This window comes from Camelus dromedarius, chromosome 31 (assembly GCF_036321535.1).
Source record: "Camelus dromedarius isolate mCamDro1 chromosome 31, mCamDro1.pat, whole genome shotgun sequence".
NCBI classification, from domain to species: Eukaryota; Metazoa; Chordata; class Mammalia; order Artiodactyla; family Camelidae; genus Camelus; species Camelus dromedarius.
The window spans coordinates 19,369,270-19,395,388 of NC_087466.1; the positions used below are offsets into that span (position 1 = coordinate 19,369,270).

General features: G+C 49.4%; 1 protein-coding gene across 1 annotated transcript; it reads right to left on the reverse strand.

The window, feature by feature from the left end:
• Positions 1–395: 395 nt before the first annotated feature.
• On the reverse strand, positions 396–25,333 carry VPS37B (VPS37B subunit of ESCRT-I). The gene is made up of 4 exons (XM_031442583.2): positions 25,168–25,333; positions 5,096–5,267; positions 3,561–3,643; positions 396–2,776 (listed from the first exon to the last, which is right to left on the reverse strand). Exons 1-4 carry the CDS (start codon positions 25,276–25,278, stop codon positions 2,288–2,290), a joined length of 855 nt encoding a protein of 284 aa, XP_031298443.2. The 5' UTR covers positions 25,279–25,333; the 3' UTR covers positions 396–2,287.
• Positions 25,334–26,119: the final 786 nt, after the last annotated feature.

The following is a 26,119-nucleotide window of genomic DNA, read 5'->3' on the forward strand; positions in this document are numbered from 1 at the left end:
TGTCTCCGTGCTCTGCGTGTTCCCACCAACACCAAGGAAAGTCCTTCCCAGGGGCATCAGGGCTCTGACAGCTCAACCCAGGGGCAGCAGGCAGTGAGGGTCCCGGGGCGCAGAGAACCAGAGGTGAGTTCCAGCCTCTAGCAGCGTAGGACTCAGCCACAGGCCCCGTTAAACACCCGTGGGCAAGTCCCCAGAGCAACATGCCAGCCACGGAACTGTATCAATGATTTCAAACAAGCAGTCTCTCCTAACTACAGAGTTCGTCAGCTGTGCAGCTGGTCCTGTGGACAGACAGAAGGAGGGAGGGAACTGAGCCCCGAGGGCACACTGAGTCCCCTGCTCAGAGGCCCTGGCAGGGCAGCTATGCCCCTGGAAGACACATTCTGACACAGGAGGAACGTGAGTCTTTCTGCCCTTTACTGACATTTATGAGAATTCCTGATTAAAACACTGCCCTTAGGGCTGGGAACCTGGGCCAGGCAGACACATAAGGTGGCCTTTAGTTTAACTTCAGTAATCACACCAGGCATCTTCCCTGTTGGAATGCTGATTACTGATATTCTAAAACCAAACACATCACAAACATCCCCCGGCAAATAAACGACAGGGCTGTTACTAACAATTCTGTTATTAACAATTCTCTATTTATTAAAAAGGGTCTTAACAGCTTTACAACCACAGCTCAGTCACGGCCCTGGAGATGGTGAGGCCAGGCTGGCAGCCCCGTCCCCACATCAAGGCCGAGCTCACACGTGTTTGGCTGAGCCCCGTGTGGGCTGTGGGCACTCCCGACAGCGGGATGGACGGCAGAGGTACGGGGTGGGTGGCACGGCTCTCGAGATGCAGGCGTGGCAGGCCCACCTGATTGGCAGGGCAGTAAATTGTCCTTTACTGCTATTTTCTTTAGAAACAGTTCTGATACAGTAGAGTTCCAGTCCAGGAGTAGAAATGTCTGGTAATTGAGGACAAGGTTGGTGGCCTCGCCCGGGGTCTGCTGGGACAGACCCGTTTGAGCTCTGCCTGTGTTCCATCACCTGGGCAGTCGAGGCCGGGGCCAGGAGTGCCACAACTCAGCACCCAGGCTTTTTTTTTTTTTGCCAACAGGCAGGTGGGCCCTGGGAATTCACACAATGGCACATGTGGACAGAACCCGGAAGGGCAGGAAGAGCCTGGGGCACGGCCAGAGCATCGGCCGGTGGGGGGCTTTCTCCAGACAAGCTGAGACGCTGCTGGTGTCCCTCAGGCCCACCCCCGCCCCACCTGTGCCCCGAGGTCCCGCTAGAGGCAGGCGGGCTTTTCTCCCTCCTTCAACAGCAAACACAGACAAGCCCCTCCCGGGCGCTGGGCAGCAGCTGGTGTCGGTGCCCCGCAGCCTGGCCGGCCCCTCCCTGGCACCAGGTGAAGCTAAGGCACAGCACAGGCACCTGCAGTGCGACCCGTGCACCGCTTGCAAGAAAGGAAATTGCATTCACTTCATCTGCATCTCAATCTGCTCAGAACAATATGTGCATTTTTTATAAAGTTTCCCTGAATGATCTTATGTGTCAAAAAAGTTTTCTTTCCCAATATAAAACAGGAAAATTACACACACAGTAAAAATATGGGGGGGAGTTTTTCTTCATAGAAAGCCTCGGGGGCTGGCTCGAGGTGCAGGAGGAAGAGGAGCTGGACAGAGTCCAGCTCACACCCGTCTCCTCACCTGGCCACAACTCGCCTGGCCTCTGGGCATGGCAGTGGGCCAAGTGCAAACTCTGCAGGTAGCTGTGAAGCCTCAGGGTTTAGGGGGAGTGGTGTGGGGGGGTGACGACTCCCCACACAGATTTAGTCAGCACCTTCCAGGCTGGCCCACCCGACTGACCCCCACCAGGGGCTGCAGTGGGTGGTGGGCTGGGACACACAGAACCGTTTTGAAAATAAAGCAGAAATGATGAACCATGCTTATTAAATAAAGCTGCGACGGGAGGACCACGACCCAAAGTGGGAATGGGGGGAGGCTTTGTTCCCCAAAACGCGTAAGTTCATCAACACTAAAGACTGAGAGAAGTTATACCGAGAACACAGGCCGGCGTGGCCACGGGGGTGCCAGGCAGAGGCCCAGCACACAACCGCCCAGGTGTCCGAAACCAGGGTTCTACGTCTACTTACCACGGACCTACAGCTCTAAAACCAACAGGTGCGCGGATCCGGGCACTGGAGCCCCCAGTCAAGCAGCCGGTGCTCACAGCTTCCGCGTGCGCGGAGCCCCGGCCGGCAGGCGCAGGCGTCTCCCAGGAAGACGGAGGGACGCTCACTGGAGGATGAAGCCTGGCTGGTGCGGAGACAGTCGGGGCGGGGGTCTCTGGGGCAGAGCCGGCGGGTATGGTGACACGAACGGCGAGGAGAAGCCTTGCTGGGGAGGGAGGCCCACTCGGGGGGGGAGGGGAGGGCACTGTGACACTGGGTATGGGAGGGCCTGTCCCGAGCCCAAGGCGGCAGTAAACGGCGTGGCCAGGCGTCCTGCAGGCACCGGGGGTGGCGGGGGCGGGATGCGCCGAGGCACAACGGAGGGGGGCCCGCTGGCCTCCGGGGTGGCGTAGGGTGGGGCGGCGGGCACCGGCTCGGGCGCCCTGGGCGGCAGAGCAGCCGGAGCCTGTGGAAGTCTCTGCCCCTTCAGCACCATCTCCTGGAGCTTCTCGATTTTAACTCTTCGCATGTGGGCCAGCTTCCGCTTGCTCTGATAGACGTCAATGAAGGAGTCCAGAGAAAGCTCTCCGTCCAGAAACTTCTCTGCCATGTTCTGAAAGCAGCAGGAGACACCCGGTCACAAGCAAGTCAGCGGCAGGGAAGGAAGCTCCCTTCACCACCAGGGCACCAGGACAGGCACGGCCAGCTTCCTCCCAACACCCATCCCCACCGCCATCCGCCGCGGACCCCGGCTGACCTCAGCGGGGGCCCCCACCCAGGCAGTGAGCGGGAAGAGGGGGGCTGGACCTGTCTGCCCTGCCCTCCAGAGCCACAGACTGGACCGGTGGCAGGGGGGCCGCACGGCAGCCCCAAGCTGCTGGGTCGCCCGTCGGAGAGGGAATCATTCAGCAGCTGGGTTCCCGACATCTCCTTCCCTCCACTGGCCGCGTCCCGACAGACTCGCCCCACGAGGGGTCAGCAGGACAGAAACTTGCCCGTTAGGGCCCCACCCGCTGCCCAACAGTTAATCAGAGCACACGGCCTAACTTGCTACAACTGTACAACTTTTGACCGACTCATTTCCTTATCGCTTACTCAGGTGCTCAGCTGGGCGTGCCCACGGGTCCTGCCCCACCAGCTGACTCAGACAGATGGTAACTCAGGGACTGGCACCCCATGTGGCATGCACCCCTCACTTGAGGACCAGCCCACCCTGCTGCTCCCCCAGGACCTTGGCCTGGCATCTTCCCAGCCCACTCCCGTGCAGCCTGCACGCCTGGGAGGCACCACTTCCTGGCCATGGAGAACTAGAGGACCAAAGCACGGACTGACTGCCCAAAGTGGCCCGGGCCGGGGAACTGTGCCCTGCGGCACTCTGCCCGGCAGGCTGGCTTTACCTCCGTGTCTTCCTCGATCTTGGCCCCTTCTGCCTGGAGAAGCGCTAACAGGGTCTCCAAGGAAGCGCTGCTGGATTGTTTATCTAGAAGGAGACAGGATGGGGTGAGGGGGCATCCGCACACCTCAGAAATCACCATGACCCCCAGCCCCTCACAACAGCATGCTCCCTAGTCTCCTTCCCGCTTCCCTTTCAAAGAAAGAGCGCACTTTAGCTGGAAAGGCGACAGAAGAGTCACACCTACTGAGCTGACTTTTCAGGAAGCTGAAAGGAAAGGCTTCAACATCCAGGAGAGAAGGGAGTGCACGTGACCAAGGGGGGGTGGGGGCGTTACAGCAGCCAGGGTCACGTCTGCCCTATGGCACAGGCCACGACTGAACAATGACGTAACGTGCAATCACCCCATTATGTATTTCCTTTGGCTCTCTGATAACTTACATAAATACATCAAGCATACATATCTTAAGTGTATGACCTGAGTTTGTACACATATATAAACCCAACCACCACACCCAGATGGGGACTCGGAATGTCTGCGAAGACTCCGAGGCCCACTCCCAGAGGCGCTGACTCCCACCACCCGAGACTTCTGCCGGGTTCTGAACTTCACAGAAGCGGAATCGCACTGTGTGCGCTCCGCGCTGGCCTCTTTCACTCAACACCACGCCTCTGAGACCATCCGTGCTGCTGCACAAGCTGGCCGTGTGGCAGGCCATTGTGTGAGCATCACAGCTTGCCCGACACTCTGTAGATGGACGTCTAGACTGTTTCCAAATTTAGCTATTGCAAATAAAGCTTAATGAACATTCTTGTGTGTGTCTTTTGACAGACGTGGACGTCCATTTCTGTTGGGGATACGCCAAGGAGCCACCAGGAGCCACACTACTGAACCACAGGGTCTGCGTGTTTTTCGCGGTAGCAGGTTCTGCCACACAGCTTCTCCAGTTCTCAGTCCAGCGATGGAAGAGCCCCACCCCCGCCAGCACAGGTGTTGCCAGTCTTTATTCTGGTTGGGCACGTTATATAGTAAATTTTTACTGCAGTTATAGAGATGCAGGGATTACAGTACCAGACACCACTGTAAATCTCACTGAAGGGGATGATTTTTAACGTCCATCTCAGAGTTTCCCTGAAGCTATCCCAGAGCACTCAGGCCTCAACAATAAACAATTCCTGCATCACTTCATAATGGCTGCAAATTAATGTGTGACATTGAAATGTTCCAGTGACAAATATTTCTCAGCATTAACTGTGAGAGCCTAACCTTCAGAGGATAAGACATGAGCTGTATACCAGAACTCAGAAAGCTGCCTTTTCTCTATGCTGTTTGGAAAAGGGGGAGTTTTGCTTAAAAAGTAGTCAAGTCTCTTTTTCCAAACTGGTGACACAATCCTCTGCATGAACTATTTTTTTTCACAGTAATCATTGTCTTAACCTGAAACTGTTCCATAATATTTCTTCCTAGTAGGTCAACAGCTTGAAAATGTGCCCTTCTCTCAACTCTTTATTCTTGAAAGATCACCCCAAAAAGGTTACCTAATTTGGTCTTCTTTATCTGATAGGCTTCAAAGAGCACCTGGAGTTCCTGGTATTTTTGGGTCAAACGTGCTTTCAGAGAGTCCAGCTGGGGCTGGTACAGAAGGTTTCCCTCTGCCAGGCTCCGGTTGCTGGCCAGCGTCATTTCTTTGTTAAGCTGAACGTTCTGCGTCTGCAAGGACCATACAGGGTGATGAGGAGCAGTTCTGGTCCTCAAGCCCCACCCCCGGGGCCACCGAGCCGGCTTGCACTTGGCTGAGGCAGCCGCCCCCACCCCGACTCCAGCCCCGACGTCTAGTTTGGACACTGCTCCCCGTTCTTAAAGAGCGGGGCCGCTTCCTCCCCAACGGGCCCGCAGGCCAGGCTCTGTCCGGGGACCCGAGGCTCTGGCCTCAGCAGCCGCGCTGTGACAGGGATTCCTCACCGCGGCCACTGCGCTCACAGGAGTGAACAGCTGTGAAGATTCAGGCTACATCTTTTCAAAACAAGTTGCTGCTATTCCAGAGACGTTAAAGAATCACTTTGCATTAGAAGAGGGCCAGTTGGTAGGGGGTCAATTCAAACTTAGTCATCAGCTTAAATACCAAAGCCTGAGACCCTGGGATGGGATCTGCTCAGTGACCCTGTTCTCTGTCCCCACGCTCACCGCCAGCTCTGGGAGGAAGCCGGGATCCCCCCAGCTCCTGGCCACGTTCAGCGCGGCGACCCAAGCTGGGGGAGGGGGAGTGAGTTCCCCTTCAGGGGTTCTGTTCTGTGCTTCCGGGAGGTGACAGGTCATGTGGGAGGTGGAGAAGCCCACTGGGACCCCAGGGGTGAGAGGGGAGAAACAGCGAGGATCTCCTTATGAATCGTGACCAAAAGCAGATTTGAGTAAAAAAGCAAAAATACCAACGTGGCGTCATCTGGTTCCCTCCCCCCGACCCCCACAAGCCCGCGATGGGCGCCGCGGCCATGCGCTTGCTGGGTCTGAGGCCGCTGGGTCTGAGGCCGCGGCAGCCTGGCCCCGTTTCTCTCAGAAGCTCTCCACACCCGTCACCTCATGTCCGCCCACCCCCCCCCCGAGTGTTTTCTGCCCCCACCCCACCCAGGCTATTTTCGCTCCTGCTACTTCCTTCCTCTTGCTGGTCGGACTGCAGGCTCCTGGCCCCACTGCCTCCTCTCTGCACCCCTCCCCCTCCAGCCATACCTTTCTGTGCGCGTGCACAGCTCCCAGCGCGCGCACGTGTGAGAGAACAAAGAAAGAGCCCTTGGCTGCAAGCCTCCAGCAGAAGGCCCTGACCACCCTCCTCAGCAGATGCATAATCTGTATCTCCTACATGATGACAGGGCAGGGCCCTCAAGATTAGGCTTGGTTTAAAGAGGAATTTAAATTAAAATAGAAAATTAAGCCTCTAGCCCAGCACTAATAAAATCAGAGCAGTAGAAACACTCTCCTCTCTTGCTGCTGTTAGCCAGCAAGGACAATGGCGGCTGGAAAGGCCTAGTTTAAACAAGGTTCCTGGTCCTACAGGGTTTTGGAATGGTCCTGGGGGCTCCCCTGGCCCCCAGGTCCCCGACCCGCAGCAGCTCTGAGGGCCCCTGTATCCTGTGGTCCTGCAGAAGAGTCTTTCCTTGTTAAGCCATTAAAAAAACAAGCAAATAAAAATAAACTACTGTACAACCACCCTGGAAAACAGCTCGGCAATTTCTTTTTAATACTAAACATGCAACTATCACATCACCCAAAAATTGTACACTCGGGCATTTATTCCAGAGAAAGGAAAACTTACATTCACACAAAAACCTGCCTGTGGATGTTGAGAACAGCTTTATCTGTAACAGCCAGAAACTTAAAGCAACCCAGGTGTCCTTCAGCAGGTCAACAGCTAAGCGAGGTGAGCTACACCCACAGCACGGGGCACAGTGCAGACCAAGAACAAGCTGCTGAGACATGTGGCAACTTGGATGAAGGTCCAGGGAAGCAGGCTGAGCGAGAAAAACCAACTCAAAGGGTCACAGACTCTGTGAATTCCCCGTATACAACATTCCTGAAACGACACACTGCAGAAGCGGAGACAGATTTGTGGTTGAGGGGAGGGAAGTGGCAGTAAAGGGCCACATGCAGGTCCCTGTGGCGACGGTTCCCTGTTCTGGCTGTATCGGTGTCAGGCCCCTGGCTCGGGAGTACAAGGTGTCGTTACTGGGAGAATCTGGGCGAAAGGTACACAGGCTCCCTCTGTTATTTCTTACAACTGCATGTGAATCTACAGTTATCTTAAAATTTAAAGCTTAATTTTAAACAAACTGCTGATGAGATCTTTTGCTCCCACTAGTCTCATCTGATGGAAGGGGGGGCAGGTGTTCAAGGCCACGGTGAGGCCCCACTGCCCCAAGCACTCTATCATTCTGACTCAATCAATTCTGTGTTCAATAAACACTTACCGAGCAACGATTATTTGCCAGGCCCTGAATCAAGCCCAGAGAATTGAAAGGAACAGGCGTGTTCCTATCAAACTGAGAATCAGTGAAAATGTTATGAACCAGTCATGCCCTGATCTCTGAGCCCTGGGGCGACCTGGTCCTCACGCACCCCACCTGGCAGTTCTGAGAACACAACAAGCTCTCCCCCACAGCCCAGGCTCCTCCTCACGGTCAGGGCCCAGCTTATCGCCTTGTCTGCAGAGGCCTCCCTGACCGTCCTAAGCCAGCAGCCACCTTCTGTCACAGCACCCACTTCTTTCCCGCCACAAAGGGCACCCAGTGAGCACTGGGGTTGTGTCCCGCTCACGGCCTCCCCACTGCAGCATTAACAACAGGCGCCATCCTGTGGTCCGGGGCGCGCCAAGCACCTGAGCACATACCAGTCACTCAGCAAGGATGTGATGAATGAATCAGAGACCCACCCTATTCCCCAAAAAGCCAGTCACTTGAGGCCAGGTCTGACAAACAAGCTGGGTAACAAAATGCGGAGTTTTTTGAAAAGAAAAAAAAAAAAAAAAACAGAGGAGCCGTGCTTGTCAAGCAACAAATGCCCCAAATCCTTTAATGAAGCCCCTTGGGACTGCATCTGTGGAGGGTCTCTCTCACCCCGGATCTAAGGACAATCTGAATGTGGGATGTTCCCGTCTCAAGCACAGGCAGCACTGTAAGCACAGGTCTCCCGAGGTGACCGCCGGAAAGGCCCTGGCGTCCAGTGAAGCGGGGCAACGTCTAGTGTTACCTACAGCTGGGGTTCTCCGTGCCAGGTCTACCTGCACCCACCTGAACGGGAGGGGGTGCCAACAAATTCCCAAGGCTCAGATCAAGCCTGAATCAGCCCAGTTCTCCAGGAGGGGACCCACACCTGGAGACTGTCTTCAAAGCCCCACAGGTGATCTCAATGTACAGCTAAGCATCACTGCTTCACAGTTTTCACCATTAAAGTACACCTACAGATGCATCTCATTTGCATAGGGTCTAAGTCAGGTCAAACTCCCTCTCTAGGGTGTTATGCACAGGATGCACAAAAGCAAGAGACCAAATACCGACGAAGACAACCATTATGCTGGCTGTAATCTTCTTATCCTCTGAGCATTTGGATGTTTTTACATAAATAAATATCAGGAAATTCTAAGTGGCCACCCAGAGCACTCTCCAGGTGGACAGGGCTGGGGGGAACAGTGGTGGTGGGGACGATGGCCAGGGCCTGTGTGCTGAGGCGGGGAGAAGCCTCGTAGGCCTCTGATAAAACTCTCCCAACACAACCTCTGGCCCCAGACACACCTTCGACGCTGAGTTAAGTGGAGAAAGACCTTCCTCCCTGATGCTGCCTCCCACCGTCCCAGTCGAGGAAACCAGGGAGGAAAGAACCAGCCTGGCTCTGTCATTCGCAAAGCAAAGGCAGGCTGGCAGGGCCAGGTTGCTGGGGTATGGGGCACACGACACAGCACAGCTCACGTGGCCAGACGCTCCACCTGCTGTCCGACCGGCCCAGCCTCGAGTCTGCGACCAAGTCTGTCCTGCCGACCCGAGGCCGCCCGGCGAGGCCCACCCTACTCCAGGGGGCCCGGACAGAGCCGCAGGACCTGAAATTGAAAATGGGGTCCCAACCTCTTGATGGTTTCTCAAGATCCTTTTTCTTAACCATAGAGAAATCTTTTCAGGAAATAATCTGTGGTAAGGAAATATTTTCATAAACGTACTCAGTTGTACTTAGTTTCCTTTCCTGCTCACACTCAAAAGAAAAATGAGACACGTGGCAGCAGCAGTGACAACAGGGCCACCTGCATAGGGATCTCTGCCCCTCTGCCTGCCGTGAGCAGAGCGGTCTGAAAGGACAAACACCCAAAGTTCGACTTCTCAATGGTGTGACCTTTTTCACTTTCCTCTCTCTACTTGTGTGTAGCGTTCGATTCTTTATAATAAGCATGTGTAAATTTGCTTTATGTTTTAATTTTTAAAAAATCTATTAGGTATTAGAACCAGGGGGGCAGAGGCTCTAGGGAAATTAGCTGCCTTTCTTTTAAAAAAGGTATTTATATATACTTGTCCAGGCAGAGTGGAGACCCCTTTATCTCCTGGGAGGCTTCTACGACATTCTTGCATGTTCTACCGCCAACGCACAGGTCGCTATTTATTTACTTGGGCCAAGGGAGTGTCGTAGAAAATAAAGCTGGGAAGAGGGAAAGCAGACATCACCTCCCCTCTGGATGACACATGCAGCGGGTACCAGTGAGAGGCACTCGGGGAGGGGGCGGGAGACTGCACCCCGCTGGCCAGCGCCGGGTCAAGGTTTGGGCCTGTAAGGGATGTTTTCCAAACCAGGTGCTTCTACAGTGTGAAGGTCTGATTCAAGCTGGCCGGCCTGCTTTTTCAACTATAATTCTGGTTGTGCCTTCCCGAACATTTCCTAAACACTAAGTGGGCAGGTCTGCCCATTTCCAAGCTACATCTTTTTATGAAAAAATACTCAAAGTGGTCCCCTACTCCCCCCTTTACACAACAATATAATCCTTATCATAACAAAGCAAATGACATTATTGAATTATGCTGGCAAATTCCAACAAACAAACGGAAACTCTTAATCGTTACTGGAAGTCCTTTAAATGCTCAAAATCTAGTAAGGACTCAAAATCTGGGCTGGGGACTCAGATAAAAATACCCTCTCACCTCCCACCACGCTTGGAAGGCCGAGTATTTACACAAAGCCAACAATCCCATTTCACTTAACAAGTAAACATTTTGTCCAGTAGATAAAACACACTTTGCCAGCGACTCTGCTCACACTGCTCCCTGGCCTGGAATGCCCTCCTTCCTCAAATCTCTGTCCTGGCAATGGCCCCAACAGCCCCGCACAAAGCTACACTCTCTCCCGGACTACCGGGCACTCCCTGAGGCATAGCTCACACCCACTTGATTCACACCGCCTCCTTGTTAAGCACGCCTTTATTAATGAAATGCCTCCCCCAAGCTGGGTGCCCCCGTCTTGCCAGAGGCCCGACTGATATAGCTGAATTGGCTTTCCCCATGAAATACAATGACGTTTGAGCTTTTCTGTGACCTCACAGAGCACACCTCTGGTTTTACCCTGTATTGTAGTTCACAGTGCTTGTTTGTTCCTTTGTTTATACACTCGTCCAGGAAAGGACTTTCTGAGGCACCATTATGTGCTGACTCTGGGCAGGGCAGGTGATGGGGACAGGAGTGAACGAGGTAGGCAAGGACCCTACCCTCACAGAGCACCTGCTGACTGCAGACAAATTAAAGAGAGTCACACCAACAGTTACCACTGTGTCACAATGGAGTTTTAACTCTCCTGGGAGAGACAGGTGCTTGTAGTGGGCTGCGTGAAGGTTCCCAAAAAGATGTGCCCACATTCTAATCCCTGGAACCTGGGAATGTGGCCCTATTTGGGAAAAGGCTCTTTGCAGATGTAATTAAGTTAAAGATCTGGAGACGAGATCACCCTGAATTATGTGGGTAACCCTAAATCCGACGGCAAGTGTCTTTTAAAAGAGACACACAGAGAGGAAGACACAGAGAGAAGGCTACGGAGACTGAGCCAGAGACTGGTGATGCGGCCACAAGCCGAGGCCAGCAACCTCCAGAATCCGGAAGAGGCAAAGGATGGATTCTCCCCTAGAGCCTCCAGAGGGAGTATGGACACCCCTGATTTGGGACATCTAATCTCCAGAATTGTGAGAATAACTTTCTCTTGTTTTCTGCCATCAAGCTGTGTAATCTGTTACGGTATCAACAGGAAACCAACGGAGGGCTGGAATCTTCCCTCTCTCCTCGAGACCCACTCTCCATCCTGCTCTGTGCCCCCGGGTACAAATGGCCGACCCTCATCCACCGCTTCAACAGGCCACAGGCCTTCTTGTTCTAGTTGGATTCAGTGATGGGGACTTAGGGTGGGAGGAGAATGAAATGAGGAGGGGGTTCCCTGGGTCCCCTCCCTGTGGGTTTGCTGTAGGTGACCAGATCCCCACTGCCATCCCCAGCAGCCCTCTCCCCCCTTCTCTTGTTCGTGCCACACCCAGCAACCCCTCAGGCCTGTGAGAAGTGCACACCTGTGGCCAGTCCTGCACCAGCCCGGGGGTCTACACCCACCTTCCCCAAGCTGAGTGCCCCTCGCCCCGCGTCCTGCCAGAGGCCTGACTGATACAACAGGAATGGCTTTCCCATGCAATACGATGATGTCTGAGCTCACTCTCACCCTTCTGATGCGAACATCAGGCCCCTTAAGAGGAGAACTGTGCCTTCTTCACTCCTGATGCCCAGGGCCTGGCACCACACCCAGGAAAACCACCACCAGCCTGTCGCTAAATACTTGCTCACCCTGACCTGGAGGACTCTCAGTGGCAGGGGCCTCGGGCCGCTGTCAATCGTTAAAATCTTGCTAAGCTGTTCGAAGACTAGCTTCTCTGAACGTTTGCAATAAGTGTCTAAACGGTAACATCACAGACTAATGCTTGTTATTACAAACAACCAGGTATTGATTGGGAAAATTTCATCCCTACTTCACAGGAGTGATAAAGGCTGGGAGCAAAATGGAAGGGAAAAAATTAAGATTCTGACAGTGCTCTAAAGCAAAACTATCCATTACTGCAGAGAAACATCAGACATGCAAAATGGAGGTGGAGACACTTTAGATGTGGGTCAGCAGCACACACCGCCCTTCTCTTCAGCGGAGATTCAGCCCTCTTGGAAAGCACATCCGAATGTGAGAGTACAGTTATGGTCGAGACAGCCTGGAAGCCCCTATACTTTATACATCTGTTGCTTAAAAACCACTCACAAACTCTAGTACCTAGACTATAGCTCGTAACAGCCACAACATGCTCCAACAAGGCGGTTTGTTCGTTCATTCATTCATTTATTCATTCCTTCAAGAACTACTGATCAAGCACCAGCGTGTGCCAGGCTCTGCAGAGAGTACTCAGAACACATCTGTCCTCGGGGACGTGAGTCTCCGTGTCGAGACCATCCCTGGAGACAGGCCCTGGGAGCTGACCATCGCCCAGCTTCCGGGGTCACCATTCACTCTGGACTGCAGCCTCATTTGCCCTTCAAATGAAAGGCTCAAGAGAGAAAAAGAAGAAAAAAAATCAAAATAGATGTGAATTTAAAGATCTGATTAGACAAGTTGCCAGCAGTGATGTGTAAGCCCCGCTCTCATCAGCACCTTACTCATTCTACCACATCTGCGAGCACTGAGCGCTCGCTGCAGGTTCGGCTTGGGGCCGCCTTCCCTTCCTGCAGTGTCTCCACGTCACCCTCGCAGCTAGGGGGAAGCAAACGTGTCCCCATTTTACTCAGGAGAAATGAAACACAACCCAGGGAGGTCTAGCAGGCCACCAAAGTCACAAGGGCCAGGAAGTAACTCCAGAGCTGTGACGTGAAGGGTGTGTTTTCTATGTGTTTATGCCATGAATTATGCCACAGAATCTACTGTACAGAATCCAGTCGACTAGCAGTTCCCTATTTTCAAGTTCCAATAATCACCTGCATTTCGTTTCTGTCTTTTATCTATCTTTTTATTAACAGTATTTCAAACACAATTCAAAAGCTTACATGAATATAATGAATCCCTGTGTGCCCTTCTCCCGGGTTCAACAATTAGTGACATTTGCCAATCTTGTTTCATCTACAGTCCCCACTTTCTAATGGGTAAGAACTTTATAACTACAATGCCATAACTACACTTACTAAAAATTCCTTAATTTCATCTAATGTATGTATTGGCTTGAATACCTCTATGAGCATTTGCCTCATCTGTTTGAGTATCTGAAATAATTCACACAGGAAAAGCAGAATGAATGTTTGATTCTGCCCCAGCACCACCCCCCAACTTTTAAAACTAACTTTTAGAAGACTGAGTTAATGATCAAGCAACCTCCAAAAACAACCAATAAACTTTTGAGGGGTATCATTACTATGTAACAGATTTTTATTTTTTAATGTGTTTCAATCAGCTGTGGTCATTAATCTTTCTAATCCTCAAACTGTCCACGGCCAGTAGGAGACACTTTGAGTTGGCTCTTAGGCTGATACGCCCGCCCCAGGGGTCTGCCGGCGTCCCTGCTCTCTGGTTAAACAAGATGTCCCAGACCCATCTCCACATCTGCTGCCCCCAGCCTAGACCTGCTTTCTCAAAGAAATACTGGTTACTTTTGGTGGGGAATTTATTTTGATTTTGATATTTTCCTCTCCAGATAAAATTAGAAAGTTATATATAATACAAAGGTAAAGAATGAAAGAAATCTTAGCCCTGTACTGTCTACGAGAAAAGTTCAGGTTGCATTAAGACTTTAAATACAGCAGGCTTACGGATTAGGTGATTAAAAGGTTGGCACGGATTCAGCCAGGTGAACTTCATCTCCTTTAAGGTTTTTTTTGTGCTACACTTGATCTAGAGCTCACCAATAAATTTCAGGGTAGATTATACCAAAGTCACATGCAATTGGAGTTTGGGCTTTAATACTAAAGGTTAGGTCATCAGAAAACTCAAATTCATCTTCTATTCAGTGAAAAGAACTTCCCAGTGATGAACTGCTTTCACCAGAGCTCTCCAATGGAAGGCAGGCTTTCAGATGGAGCCTGTAATCCAAGCCTACAATATCCCAGGGGTGAGCTGCAAACACAACCCAACGTGGCTTGATTCAACCCAAAAGTTTCTTGAGTTATTAATGAAAAAACTTAACAGTTGCTGAGTTGGACTCTGTTTAACATGGTAACAAAATTAAGGATCTGAAAATACAAAAAATACAGTGAAAGAACATTATGAAACTGTTCTAAAATACAACAATCTCGTGGGCTGTGTGAAACCATCTCCAAGGCTACAGCCTACTTGGGAAAGGAAATCTGCCAGCTGCTTATCAAATGTTCCACCAAAACAACCACTCAACAAACAGAACATATTAGATTAATAAAGGCTGCTATTTCTGATCACTGATGCCAAAATCCTTCTTATTGACATGAAACTTGCTGCTCTCAGAAAGCAGAGGGCTACGGGATGAGACTCAACCAATCCCTTTCACATGGAGCTGGCTTGCACCTTAAAAATTAGTATATTATTCACTTTAAGTGCAACTGACCACAGAAATGCAAAAAGCTAGGCTTGAAAATAAATGGACAAGTCCCAAGGAAGAATCAAGTGACCTCGGTGACACACAATTTGGTAAGTTTTCTAACTCTGCAGGCACAACACACCAAGGTGTTCTGTTGGTTTTTGTTTTTGTTTTTCCTAGAAGACTTACTACCTAATATTCAGAGGAGGGAAAAACCAAGACCTCCCTACTTCTTGGAATTGTGTGGATACTGGTGTCAATAAATGTTACTTTTCTAGTATCACTGGCCTCGTAATTCCTGGGGACTTGGTGAAGTAAGAAAGGGGTGAGAAGCAGAAGGCAGGATGGGACCCAAACTGATCACGTTATCTGCCTCTGTCCCAGTCTCCTAAAAGGGGCCTGTCACACTTGGCCCCACCCCAGTCCTACAGAATCAGAATCCCACAGCAGGTGAGCCAGGAAAACAGAAGCCCTCACACTTCACATTATCAAAACCAGTTAGCTACTGGTAAGTAGTAAATCACTAAGCACATAAAATTTTAAGAATACACATCTACCCATTTTTTCATTTAAGGCAAAGATCTTCTTAAAGAAAGGATTCGCTAGCTCAAGTTCCAAAAGTTCTCACCCAGATCACATCCTCCCATGTGGGGTACTTAAAGACACTGGACAAGCAAGAAGAGAGCAGAAACCTTCTAGAATCTTCAGTTTTTCCCCAATCTAGTCCACACCTAACTCACGAGCAAGTTTTTTTTCTAAGGAATCACACTATTTAATTAACTCTTTCAAAGCACTCAGCTTACAGCTGTCACTCTCTTTTCACGTGTGGTTCATCAGTTGCCATAGCAAAAAAAAATCTGAGAGCAAACACATGTGACTCTCAGTAATTACACAACTGCGGTGTGGGAGCAGAAGTGCTGGGGTGTCCAGTCATGGCGGGGGCGTCCGTCGTTACATCTGATGAAGGGCAAGGAGAGCGCCAATTACTGACACTTTAGTTAAGTGGAGTGAGGTCAATTAATAGCTTCTACTGTAATTTAAAAACCCACACCCCTCTTTCCCTCCCCAAAAGAAAAGCAGCCTACAGAAGACAGAATTTCCAAACTCTGCTTTTCTTAGCAGTAGTTTCTTGCCAGGACAACCAACCAAAGCATTCTCTTGTTTGGCAGGAGTTTTGGGGTTTCCCCCTCTTCTCTATCATAACCACGACCTACAAGAAAAGCATGGATGAGGATTTTCTGGGCTCGTCTTTACACAGGTGCAAATAAGACAATGTCCATCTAGGTAGATCCTGGATGTGTATTACATCTTTTGGGGGAAAAAAAAAAAAAGACTACATCTTTTGACAATTTTGCTTTTCCATTTAAAATACATCGTGACATGAACTTTCCAACACCTGACCCAAGAATTCAGTTTAACAGATAAAATTAACTCTCACATGACTGAAATTATTCATCTTCTATTCAGTATGAGAAAATGCTATTCTAATAATGAGATTTTCTTTTTTTAAGTCTGTGGGTAGAGAAAGGGATTAGTCAAAGGAGAATCAGTTACTCTAAGTTATTCTACTTAAATTTCACAACAAAAAAAACGTAATTATATCTGATGCAGGGAATAAGATTTGGGAATAACTAAAAGAACTGCCTATACTTAAGACTTAACTCATTTTCAAAAAATTATTAAATTTTGATTTTTTAAGATTTATGTTCAAAGATGTTAACTGCAATATAATTTATGAAAGCAAAAAAAAAAAGCACCTAAATATCCAATAATAAGGGACTAGTCACATAATTATGGCATACCTACATGATGAAGTATCACGCAGCCATTAAAAATCATGTCAGGTAAGAATCTTCCAAAAAAAGAGAAAATGCCCAGAGTATAACTTTAGATAAAAAACAATACAAGACAAAAACTATATGTAGAATGATCCCAATCGGGGAAAACACAGAAAGAAAACATATAAAATGTTTATTAACAGTGTTTATGAGTGGTGGTATTACATTGTGATTATATTTTTCTTCCTTATAGTTTTCTGTGTTTTTACATTTTTTGATAACAAACAAATAAGAATGTCATTTTTAAAGGTCTGATCAATTGGGATCAGAAATTTAAAATACTATATACACTTCCTTGCCTTCTTAAACAGAGTACATGAAATAGGACAGCCTCTGATGAGACAGAATTAACACTATCAAGTAACTGTGTGCCCTGTGTGATGAATCAATACCCCTGGGCTATGGAAGCAGATGGATACATTTATCCCTTAAATAAGCATTTGCCAAAGCACCCCCCAGGGACCCCAGCTCCCTCCGCATGAGTTCTGCCTTTGAGTTAAGTGTGGGAAATACTGCAACGCACACGAGCAGTTAAGAACCAAACCAAACAAAGCAAAACAAAAAAACCCTCTTAAAGACCAATTTCCCAAATTTTTTTATCGTGGAAGGTTTTAACGTAATCATCATTAACAACCACGGAATCAGGGATACACTAACCTAAATCCAACGATCCCAACCACTTCATTAACAACTGTCACAGCTTCATTTACTGGGCATTTATTACTGTCACGCACTGTGTTCCACAGTTTACAAACGCTATCTTATTTAATCCTCATAACAACTCATAAGGACAGTACTTCAGTACTCCCATTTTAGAGATGAGGAAACTGACATTTAGGAAGGTTAATTTGTGTCTGAAGTCTCCTAGCAACCCAAATCCTGTCTTAACCACTGTGCCTAGGAGCTGATCTTACATTTTTTGTGCAGCTTCATTTATTTCTTGAAGGTGTAATTGGCCCTACTAGTTCTTCCCTACACCCTTAAAAGTCCTGCCACTGATGGATAAGCACAGGATCAAGTGTGCTGCTACCTGAGCCGTGTGCAAAGCGAGGCTCGGCAGGCTGCGCAAGGAGGCTGGCGTGAGCCCTCCAAGTTAGAGATCTGGGCTGCCTGAAAATCTTTCCTGTCAATCCTCTTTCGGCCTTCTGAATGATCTCCCTGCTTTCTGGTCTTAGCCCCTCAAATCTACCCTCTGCTCACTGCGTGACTCATTCCTGTGAATCGCCAAGTGTGACCGCACCACGTCCTGACTTAAAATCTCCCAGTGGCTCCCTCTGATGTGGGGTGAAGCCCGAGCTCCCTCAGGAAGCTCTGGGGCCGTCTGGTCTCTGCCTGCCTCTGGTCTGGTCCTTGCCCTGGTCCCTCCAGCAAGACCAGTAACACTCCTATGCACACGCTCTCTGCTTCTTTCCTGGGTGCCTGTTCCAGCGGCTCAGCCCCATGCCTGGAAGCCCTTCTCCCTCAGCACCTGGTTAACTCACCCTCTGAATCACAGCTCATGAGTCATCTCCTCTAGGAAACATTCCCGCTGATCTCCCCCAGCCACCAAAAGGCTCACTGGGTCTCCCTCCCAGTAGGGCGTGTCCTCATCCCTGCTTTCACACTGTTTTGTGAAATCGGCTTCTGCACACCCGTGCAGCCCTGAAAGATGAAGACTCTGTGGCTTAGCAGGTTCACATCCCCAAGGTGCTCCATGAAGGTTGAGTAAATGAATAAACTTCTTGACCTCGGCTGTGTTCATATTAATGAAAGCCACTGTCTGATGGCAAACATTAATTAGCACTTACTCTGTCCCTCTGCCAACCCAGGCCCTGGGCTATGGGTTTGAATATAACGTCAAGGTGCCATTAACTAACCTTAAAGATAATAAAAAATTTGCTTTGAAAGAAACATTAACCATGATACTGCTTGTACTATAACAACCATTCGAACACCTGCTTTTCACATACACTCTTTGGTACAATAATGAACAACGCTGTCCACAATTTCATGAGAAATGCTTTTTTGAAAAGCTTTCCCGACACACTGCAGTGTTACCTAGCGACTACCGCTCTGCTTGTATTCTTCCCTGTGAAGAAACTCGGCAAAGAACTTTCCTGTCTTTGTACCACTGGGTGAGACGGTTTTCCAGAATACTGACAGCAGCTGAAAACCTACACAGGTAAGGAAGGAAGCAAACCAGCTGGAACTCCAGCCTCGGCGATCGCATACGTGAGCCGTGGTGACATGCAGGTCCTTACAGATAACCATGCACCGCGTACCTGGCATGATCCCCAGAGCAACGTTACGCCACAAACACTGTGATAAAAGCCAAACCTACAACGAAGCTGGCTGAGCTTAAGAGCACCTCATCTCTGCACACGGTGGGCATGGTGCAGCAAGTTCAGCCTGCTTCTCGGTTCCTCCTTTGACTAGTCTGTACGGTACCAGCACTGTGACAGGATGTCAGCCTGTCCGTGCATAAAGTCATCAGACCCGTTTCTCCCTGTCCTTCGATGGCATCTCTTTCCTTTTTCCAGACCCGTTTCTCCCTGTCCTTCGATGGCATCTCTTTCCTTTTTCCAACCCACCAATACTCCTAGAGGCCTTTCAAACTTTTATATTCCCCTTGATTTCAACAAGTGCTTCGAAGAAGTTAGTCCTCAAATTTGCATCTCTAAGCAGACTATTCCCCTGAACTCCAGAATGGCACTCCCACTGCCTGTGGAGGATGCCATGTAGCTGTCCTAGTGTCCCCCACACCCAGGCCACCACGGCCTCAAGGACCGCCTCCCCCCTTCTCACTGGCCCACTCTCCTACTCGCTTCCACTTGAAGCCCAGCAATCTCTACCCACGCACTTCACTAATGGGCTCCATCCTGTGCACCAGGCATGTGCTAGGTGCCAAGGACACGGGATAAACATGATAAAATGGAGCTCCCAGGCCAGTCAGGGACACAGAGAGGTAATTCACAAAATGTGTGTCAAGCACCACAGAAGAGGTATACAGGAGGCTAAGGGACCATGGGTCCGTGACTGAGAAGGCGACAGCATTTGGAGGGCAAAGGTGATGCGGTCCCTCGGTGGGCAGGGTTAGGGCGACAGCGCCGCAAGGGCAGCAGGTGTGAAGGGGGCCAAGCCAGCTGGTCTGCATCCCCTCTCCCAGAACTCTAGCTCAAATCCTGATTTCTCCTTTTGTGCACGTCTGTCTCCACCTCCGACCTGGTCTTCCTAAACCTCCCCATGCCAATGCAGCCCACACCTGCTGCCAAAATAATCTTCCTAAAGTGCACCTCCCATCCCACTGCTGCTCTGCTCCAAAAAGCCATGGAGACTCAGTGCTACTAAGTTAACCACCACTGAGCTCCCACCCTGGCGCTTCGCCCTGTCAGCCTTACTTCTCGTCACCCGCCTTCTCACCAGCAAATCTGATCTGGCGAAAGACACTAACTCAAAGTCATAAAAGCTGTCCCGTGCTTTCCTGCTCAGTGCCTGTGCTCAGGCTGTCACTCCTTCCTGAGCCCCTACTTTGTCAAAATCCTCCTTACAGAAATAAATACCGAATTTGAGACAGTGGCTCCCTGGTGGGTGGGGAGCTGCTGGCAAGCACACAAATGTTCCTTATATTATTCTACATCCTCTTACAGGTATTACTGTATCTGACCATTTATTTTCTTAAATCTACCCCCCTAATCAAAGTCCATCTCTTGCAGTAGGAACCTAATTTGAAAGACTCTACCTAACCTTCAATGTCACCTACAATTCACATGTGACCTTTATCTTATTCTCTTTAAAAAGCAAAATGGTAAAATATACACAACATAAAATTTACCATTCTAACCATTTTTAAGTGCACACTTCCAGCAGCATTAAGCACTTTCACACTGTGGTGCCACCATCACCACCATGACTTTTTTCATCTTCCCAAACTGAAGCTCCCTACCTACCCTGTCTTGTAGTCTGGATGTTTGCGGACCTGGCTTCTTCCCCACGCTCTAACAGAGGGATTGTGCCCTAGTCACATTTCCACCTTTAACAATGCCTCGCACACAGTGAGTGCTCCAGAGCCACGGAACTGAAAATAGAATATTCTTGAAATGGCAGCAAAGATGTGCCTTTTAGTTTTAGCAATAATAGCTAACAATAACAATTTACTGAGTTTACTCTGTGCCACGTACCATGTTAAGCATCTTAAATGCTTACCTCATTTAATCCACCCAACCACCCTATGAAGTAGGTTACTGTTATTATCCCCTTTGTTTTCAATGAGGAAACTGCAACTGGAAAGACTGAGTACTTGCCAAAGGTCACACTGCTGGTATCAAAAGCCAGTTCTGTACTATACCACCCCCAGTGCACTTTAAATCAATACAAAAGTGGAGAGCAATTACATAAAATAAGGAATCAGATTTCACCTAAGTCAGTCTAACAATTCTGAAAATCTCTTTAAAGAAAGGGAGCCCAGCCTCTACCGAAAGCTTCCTCTGTGCCAAGTACCATCTTCATCTGCTATTCCATTCAGCCTCCAAGAACCCTAAAAGGCAGGTCTGGTTACTACCCTCACGTTACAGTGGAAGCACAGAGAGTTTAAATAATGAAATAAAGTCACACAACTCTCAGCTGTGCTGCTTCCACAAAATCTTGATGCCTTCTTTAAAAAGAAAGATAAAATCAGATAAAATTGCATTTCAGAAAATATTCCAGGACACATTAATTTTTTACTCAAGACACAATAGGTCCATGGAAGAGAAGACTTAAACATGAAAACTGAAGCCTTTGTATACACAACAATGATTGTAGAACATGAACAGAAACAAACTCCAGCAGTAGACACTCAAAAGAGTTTTAAATCTTAGCTCCTAAAAACCAGTCCCACCAGCGTTCAGAGCTTGTTTGAGGAAGCAGTCCCTGGACTTGAAGCAAGGTTGGTACGTTTCAATGAGCCATTATGATTCATGCAGTGGCTTCGCAGCCCCACACAAATCACACCAGAACACGCCTTAAGGAAACAGCTTCTTCCAGACCAGACTCTTTACTTTCCACAAAGCAACCTGATTTTCAGACCCTCAAGAGTTTTTGTACGTGGGCATTTTCACTTGCCACGGGAACAAAGATCCTGAATGTGAACCCTTAGTGAATCACTAGTTAACACCAACCAACCAGCATGTCCTCAGAAAGCACACTGGGAGAAATGACCCAAGAGGTCGGGTTTAGCTGCCTAATCCCCTAAGCGACAGTTCCTTTTAAGGGAGTGCCCTGCAAATCCAATGGGGTTAATATGAACAGAGGGAGAAGGGCGCATTCCACTGCCATGTAAAAATAACTTTAAATAAAAATAAAAACGTGTGCATAGGAAACATCAGCCCAGAGCAAAAGGCAAGATCACGAAGGGTATACCACATTTAGGGAACTGCATACAGGCAGGAGGAATGGGAAAAGAAACACACAGGCAGGGAAAATGAGAATGCCTACAGCTCCAACGTGAGTTGAATATCTTGAGCTGGACTGAAGCTCAGATGCCACAATTAAAACAACCTAAGTGAAGCATAATGCACAGCTGTATTTAAACCTAACAGTGAATTCAGCCTTCAAAACCTAGCCACACTTTCCAGTCGCCACAAAATAGCCCTTCAGGCTTGAAGAAGCCTTACTCTACAATTTAAAACACTTCATTCTGCCAATTAAAAAAAAAAGTCTTTGGTTCAGAGTCAGAGATTCTATGCTGTGAAAGTCCTGTTCCATTTACTGTCTCATCTGAGTCCTACTGAGATACCTTATCATTTTGACCACAGAAAGGTAAAACTGTTTCTTAAGCTAATGGCATATTAAAATTTATTTCAAATTCTTAAACTAAGACCCTATTAACTGGTCAGGATGATCAGTATTTTTTTTTAAGCAGGGTTTTTTTTAAAGCTTTTTTTATTGTTTGTGGGGGGAGGAGGTAATTAGGTTTGTTTATTTATTTATTTTTAGAGCAGGTACTGGGGATTGAACCCAGGACCTTCTGCATGCTAGGCATGCGCTCTACCAGTTGAGCTGTACCCTCCCCAGGATGATCAATATTCATGATTGTCAGTGATCTTTCACAAAAGAGAACTATAAATGATTACTAGTTGCAATTACTCTTCACTGACCACTAACTACATGCTGGGTTAAGGGCTTAACATGCACTCTCTCACACACTCCCTCATCAACTCTATGACATAAATATTTTCATATATCCTTCCCCAGCACAGGTTCACACAGGTAAAATGACTTGCCTACAGTCGCCCAGCCTGGAATATATGATTCCAGAGCCCCAGCGTTCTTTAACACCATATCCTAAAATGTGCCATTTGGTCAAGAGTGGACAGTTCACGGAGTATTTTCTTCCACTGTGTCTCACGGCCTCCCCAAAATACACGAACAGCTGAGTGAAACTACCATGACCAAAATTTCGGTTGTTCACGTTATACCCGTCCCTTCAGAAAAGCACCACACGTGATCGGGCAACAGGATTTGCTAAGGGTGACTGACCGTGGTGAGGAGAGCTGCCCGGCTAAGGTATTCTGGCCTCCACGTTCAGTTCCCTTGTTTTAAAAGCACTACACCCTGAAGAACAAACTTTTCCTGAGTAATTTAACTTAACCATAAGGTCTAATCAAGAAGACACAGTCCACAGTACTTATGGAGGGTGCTCTGGTATGAAGGTCACCTTTACTCAGAAAAAAAAAAAAATCCTGCCAGATTAATTTGCCTCTCCCTTTAAAAAATAATCTCCAGATTCTCAGGTAGAGGAAACAAGGGAAGCTGTCCCTAACAGCCAGAGTCAGCAGAATGACTTGACTCTTTCCACAATCTTCCCTCCACTAAAAGGCAATTTCTATTAATGTTCTACTAACACAACTACAGTACTCTGTTCGCATTGAAACTGGATAGTCACATACAGTAAAATAACTCGGAGGTGGTGTTACACATTAGAGAAATATACCTATCATTTTATTATTAAACTAGAAAGATGCCCGCTGGCAATCAACAAAAGGTCTCCCGGCAACTGAAAAGCAGAGAGACTAAGCAAAGATTTCCTTTCTTTGGAGACATGAAACTCTCATTCAGTCAAGAAAGATGGATTTTGTCACTTATTATTCTCTAAAATGGAAAGCGCCACATGGAGACCATAAATGGGGTAAATTGCATCTCAGAGCAACGTTTTATGTGCCAAGCTGCAAAGCCTGTGAATACAAGGGGTGGATTAATGGAAAGACTGATACCATCTTACTACAGTGGCCTCTCTGTAGCTCAGGACAATGGTCTGTTGAGGGTTTTCCAGTGATTCTGAATGTGCAACCTCCATACAAGCCCCCTTTTAAGGGGGCTGCCTTGGTGTGGAACAATCCCTCTTCTGAAAAAAAGCCAAGAGCCCCCCCCCCCCCCAGGCTTCTGGGTGAGAAGCTCAGCCCTGTAGGCGTGAGAAGGCGCAGACTTCAGAGACAAAGGAGTAGGAGTGCTAGATGGGCTGGGGAGAGCTGGATCAGCCTGGGTCCACCTCCCTGGAGAAGACCCAGACTCACAGGACTGACTTTCAGGTTGGGAGAAAGAAGAGAAGGAAGCACACGCTGCAAACGCCAAGAGTGAAGTCAGTTACCCCTGAGAACAAACCATGCCACAAGGGATGGATGACATATACAGAAACAGCTGTGGACACATGCCTTCCCCTCACTATCAAGGAGGTGGGGGTCGACTGTCAGCCCCCAACCACTAGTTTATCTTTTCCGAAAAAACAGCTAAGGGAATTCTGCTTGGCCTCAGCAGGTGAGGACACCGTGGGGCAAAGCCACCGTACTAGAATTACCACATTTCCTTCTTCCCTGGAGGGGAGAAACTCTTAGGAGAAAGGGGATCCTGCTGCCTTAGGCCCACTCATAAGACAGCGGAGAAGAGCCCCCGAGATGACGCTGTTAAGGCCACTTTCAAATGGAGTCAGAGCCTGGAGGACCCCTCTGACACTCAGGATTCCTCAGATACACGGATCCCTCAAATCTTAACTTAGGTAGTCCCTGGCCTCGTGTCTCCCAACCTCGGCGACCCCTGCCCAACCCTAAAGCCCACCTCAGAACTACCTCCCAGACTCAGTCACTCTGCTCCCTCAAACCCATCTTGGAACTCCCAATCCTCTCCTAAGATTCATATCCAGCTAGTCCACTCAGCCTCTCAAAACCTATTCTCAGACCCCAATAACTGCCTCAGCCCCCCTGTACCTCTTAACCTTCCCTTCAAGCCCCCCCCACCCCTGCCCAGAAATAGCCCTCGGCCCCCTCAGTTCGGTCTCAGGCACCCGAAGTCCTCAACTACTGACCCCTGTAACTTCTCCAACCCAGTCTCCACCCCTCAATTCCCTCCTCGCCCCACCAGACTCAGCCACAGCCCTCTACGTCCCCCAATGCCCACTCCAGGCTCTCCAATTCCCTCTCCACTCGCCGCCTCGGTCCTCGGCCTCAGGACCTCACCAACCCCCGCAAGCCCCGTCCCAGGACGCTTTTCCCAGCTTCGCCCCAGCCTCAGTCCCCTCATCCCTGACCCCGTCTCAAGCCCATTTCTCGTCCCAAACCCCTCAAACCAACTTGAGGCACCGCGACCGCCTCCGTCCCCGGGCCCCTGCCGCCCGCCGTGGGCCCCCAGCCCCGCGCGCCCCTCTCAAGGCCCCGCCGCCCCCGCCGCCCCCGCCTCGGGCCTCCGCTCGGCTCACCTCCTCCATCTTCTGCACCATCTCCGTCAGCTGCCCCTCGTCCTCCAGCAGCTCGTTGAGCTGCACCAGCGACAGCCCGGCGAACCGGGCTTCGCTCCCGGCGCCCGCCATCCCAGCGTCTCGGCCGCAGCCGCCGCCGCCGCCGCCGCCGCCGCTCTGGCCGCCAGGCTCCGCCGACCGGAAGCACCGCCCTCAAGGCCCGCCCCCCGCGGGGGGGCACGTGACGCCAGCCCTGGGTCGTGACGTCATCACCGTGCGGGCGGGCGGACGTGACGTAGTCGGCTGGGCACATGCCGGGACGCGTGTTGTGGGTGGAGGGATGTCTCTGGAAGGATGGGGGCTTCTAAGGGAAGGGAAAGGGACTTGGGGATGGGCTTGTGACGCAGCGAGCGGCGGTGATGATGTCACTGCGGCACAGAAGAGTGCGTCATGATGCCATAAAAGCCTTTTTCTTCAAGAAAAAGAAATCCCGAGATCCAGAGAAAGCAGGCAGTGGGAAGGAAGTTCCTGCAGCCTAAGCCCAGCCTGACGAAGGTGACTTCACGGGGAAGCAAGTTTAGATGCCTTTGGTTCCTTGGAATTGTGGAGCTGCCAAGTCATTCATTTGACATTTATTTGTTGAGACCTACTATGCAGACTAGGAATTGGGTATACAGTTCTGAATAAAATAAAAAGGACGCCGACTTACATGGAGCTAACGGGCTAATAGGGGAAGCAAATAAACAATTAAAAATTGTTACAAACTGGGAGCGTGCAAAGAAGGATGTGAATGCTGAAGTAAGAGAATAACAGGGAAGACCTTTAGAGAGAGTAGTAAAGTGGCCCTCTCAGAGAAGATGACATTTAAGGAGATCTGAAGAATTAAAAGGGTGGGGAGGATATAGTGGTGGAGCGCATGCTTAGCGTGCACAGGGTCCTGGGTTCAATCCCCAGTATCTCCATTAAAAAATAA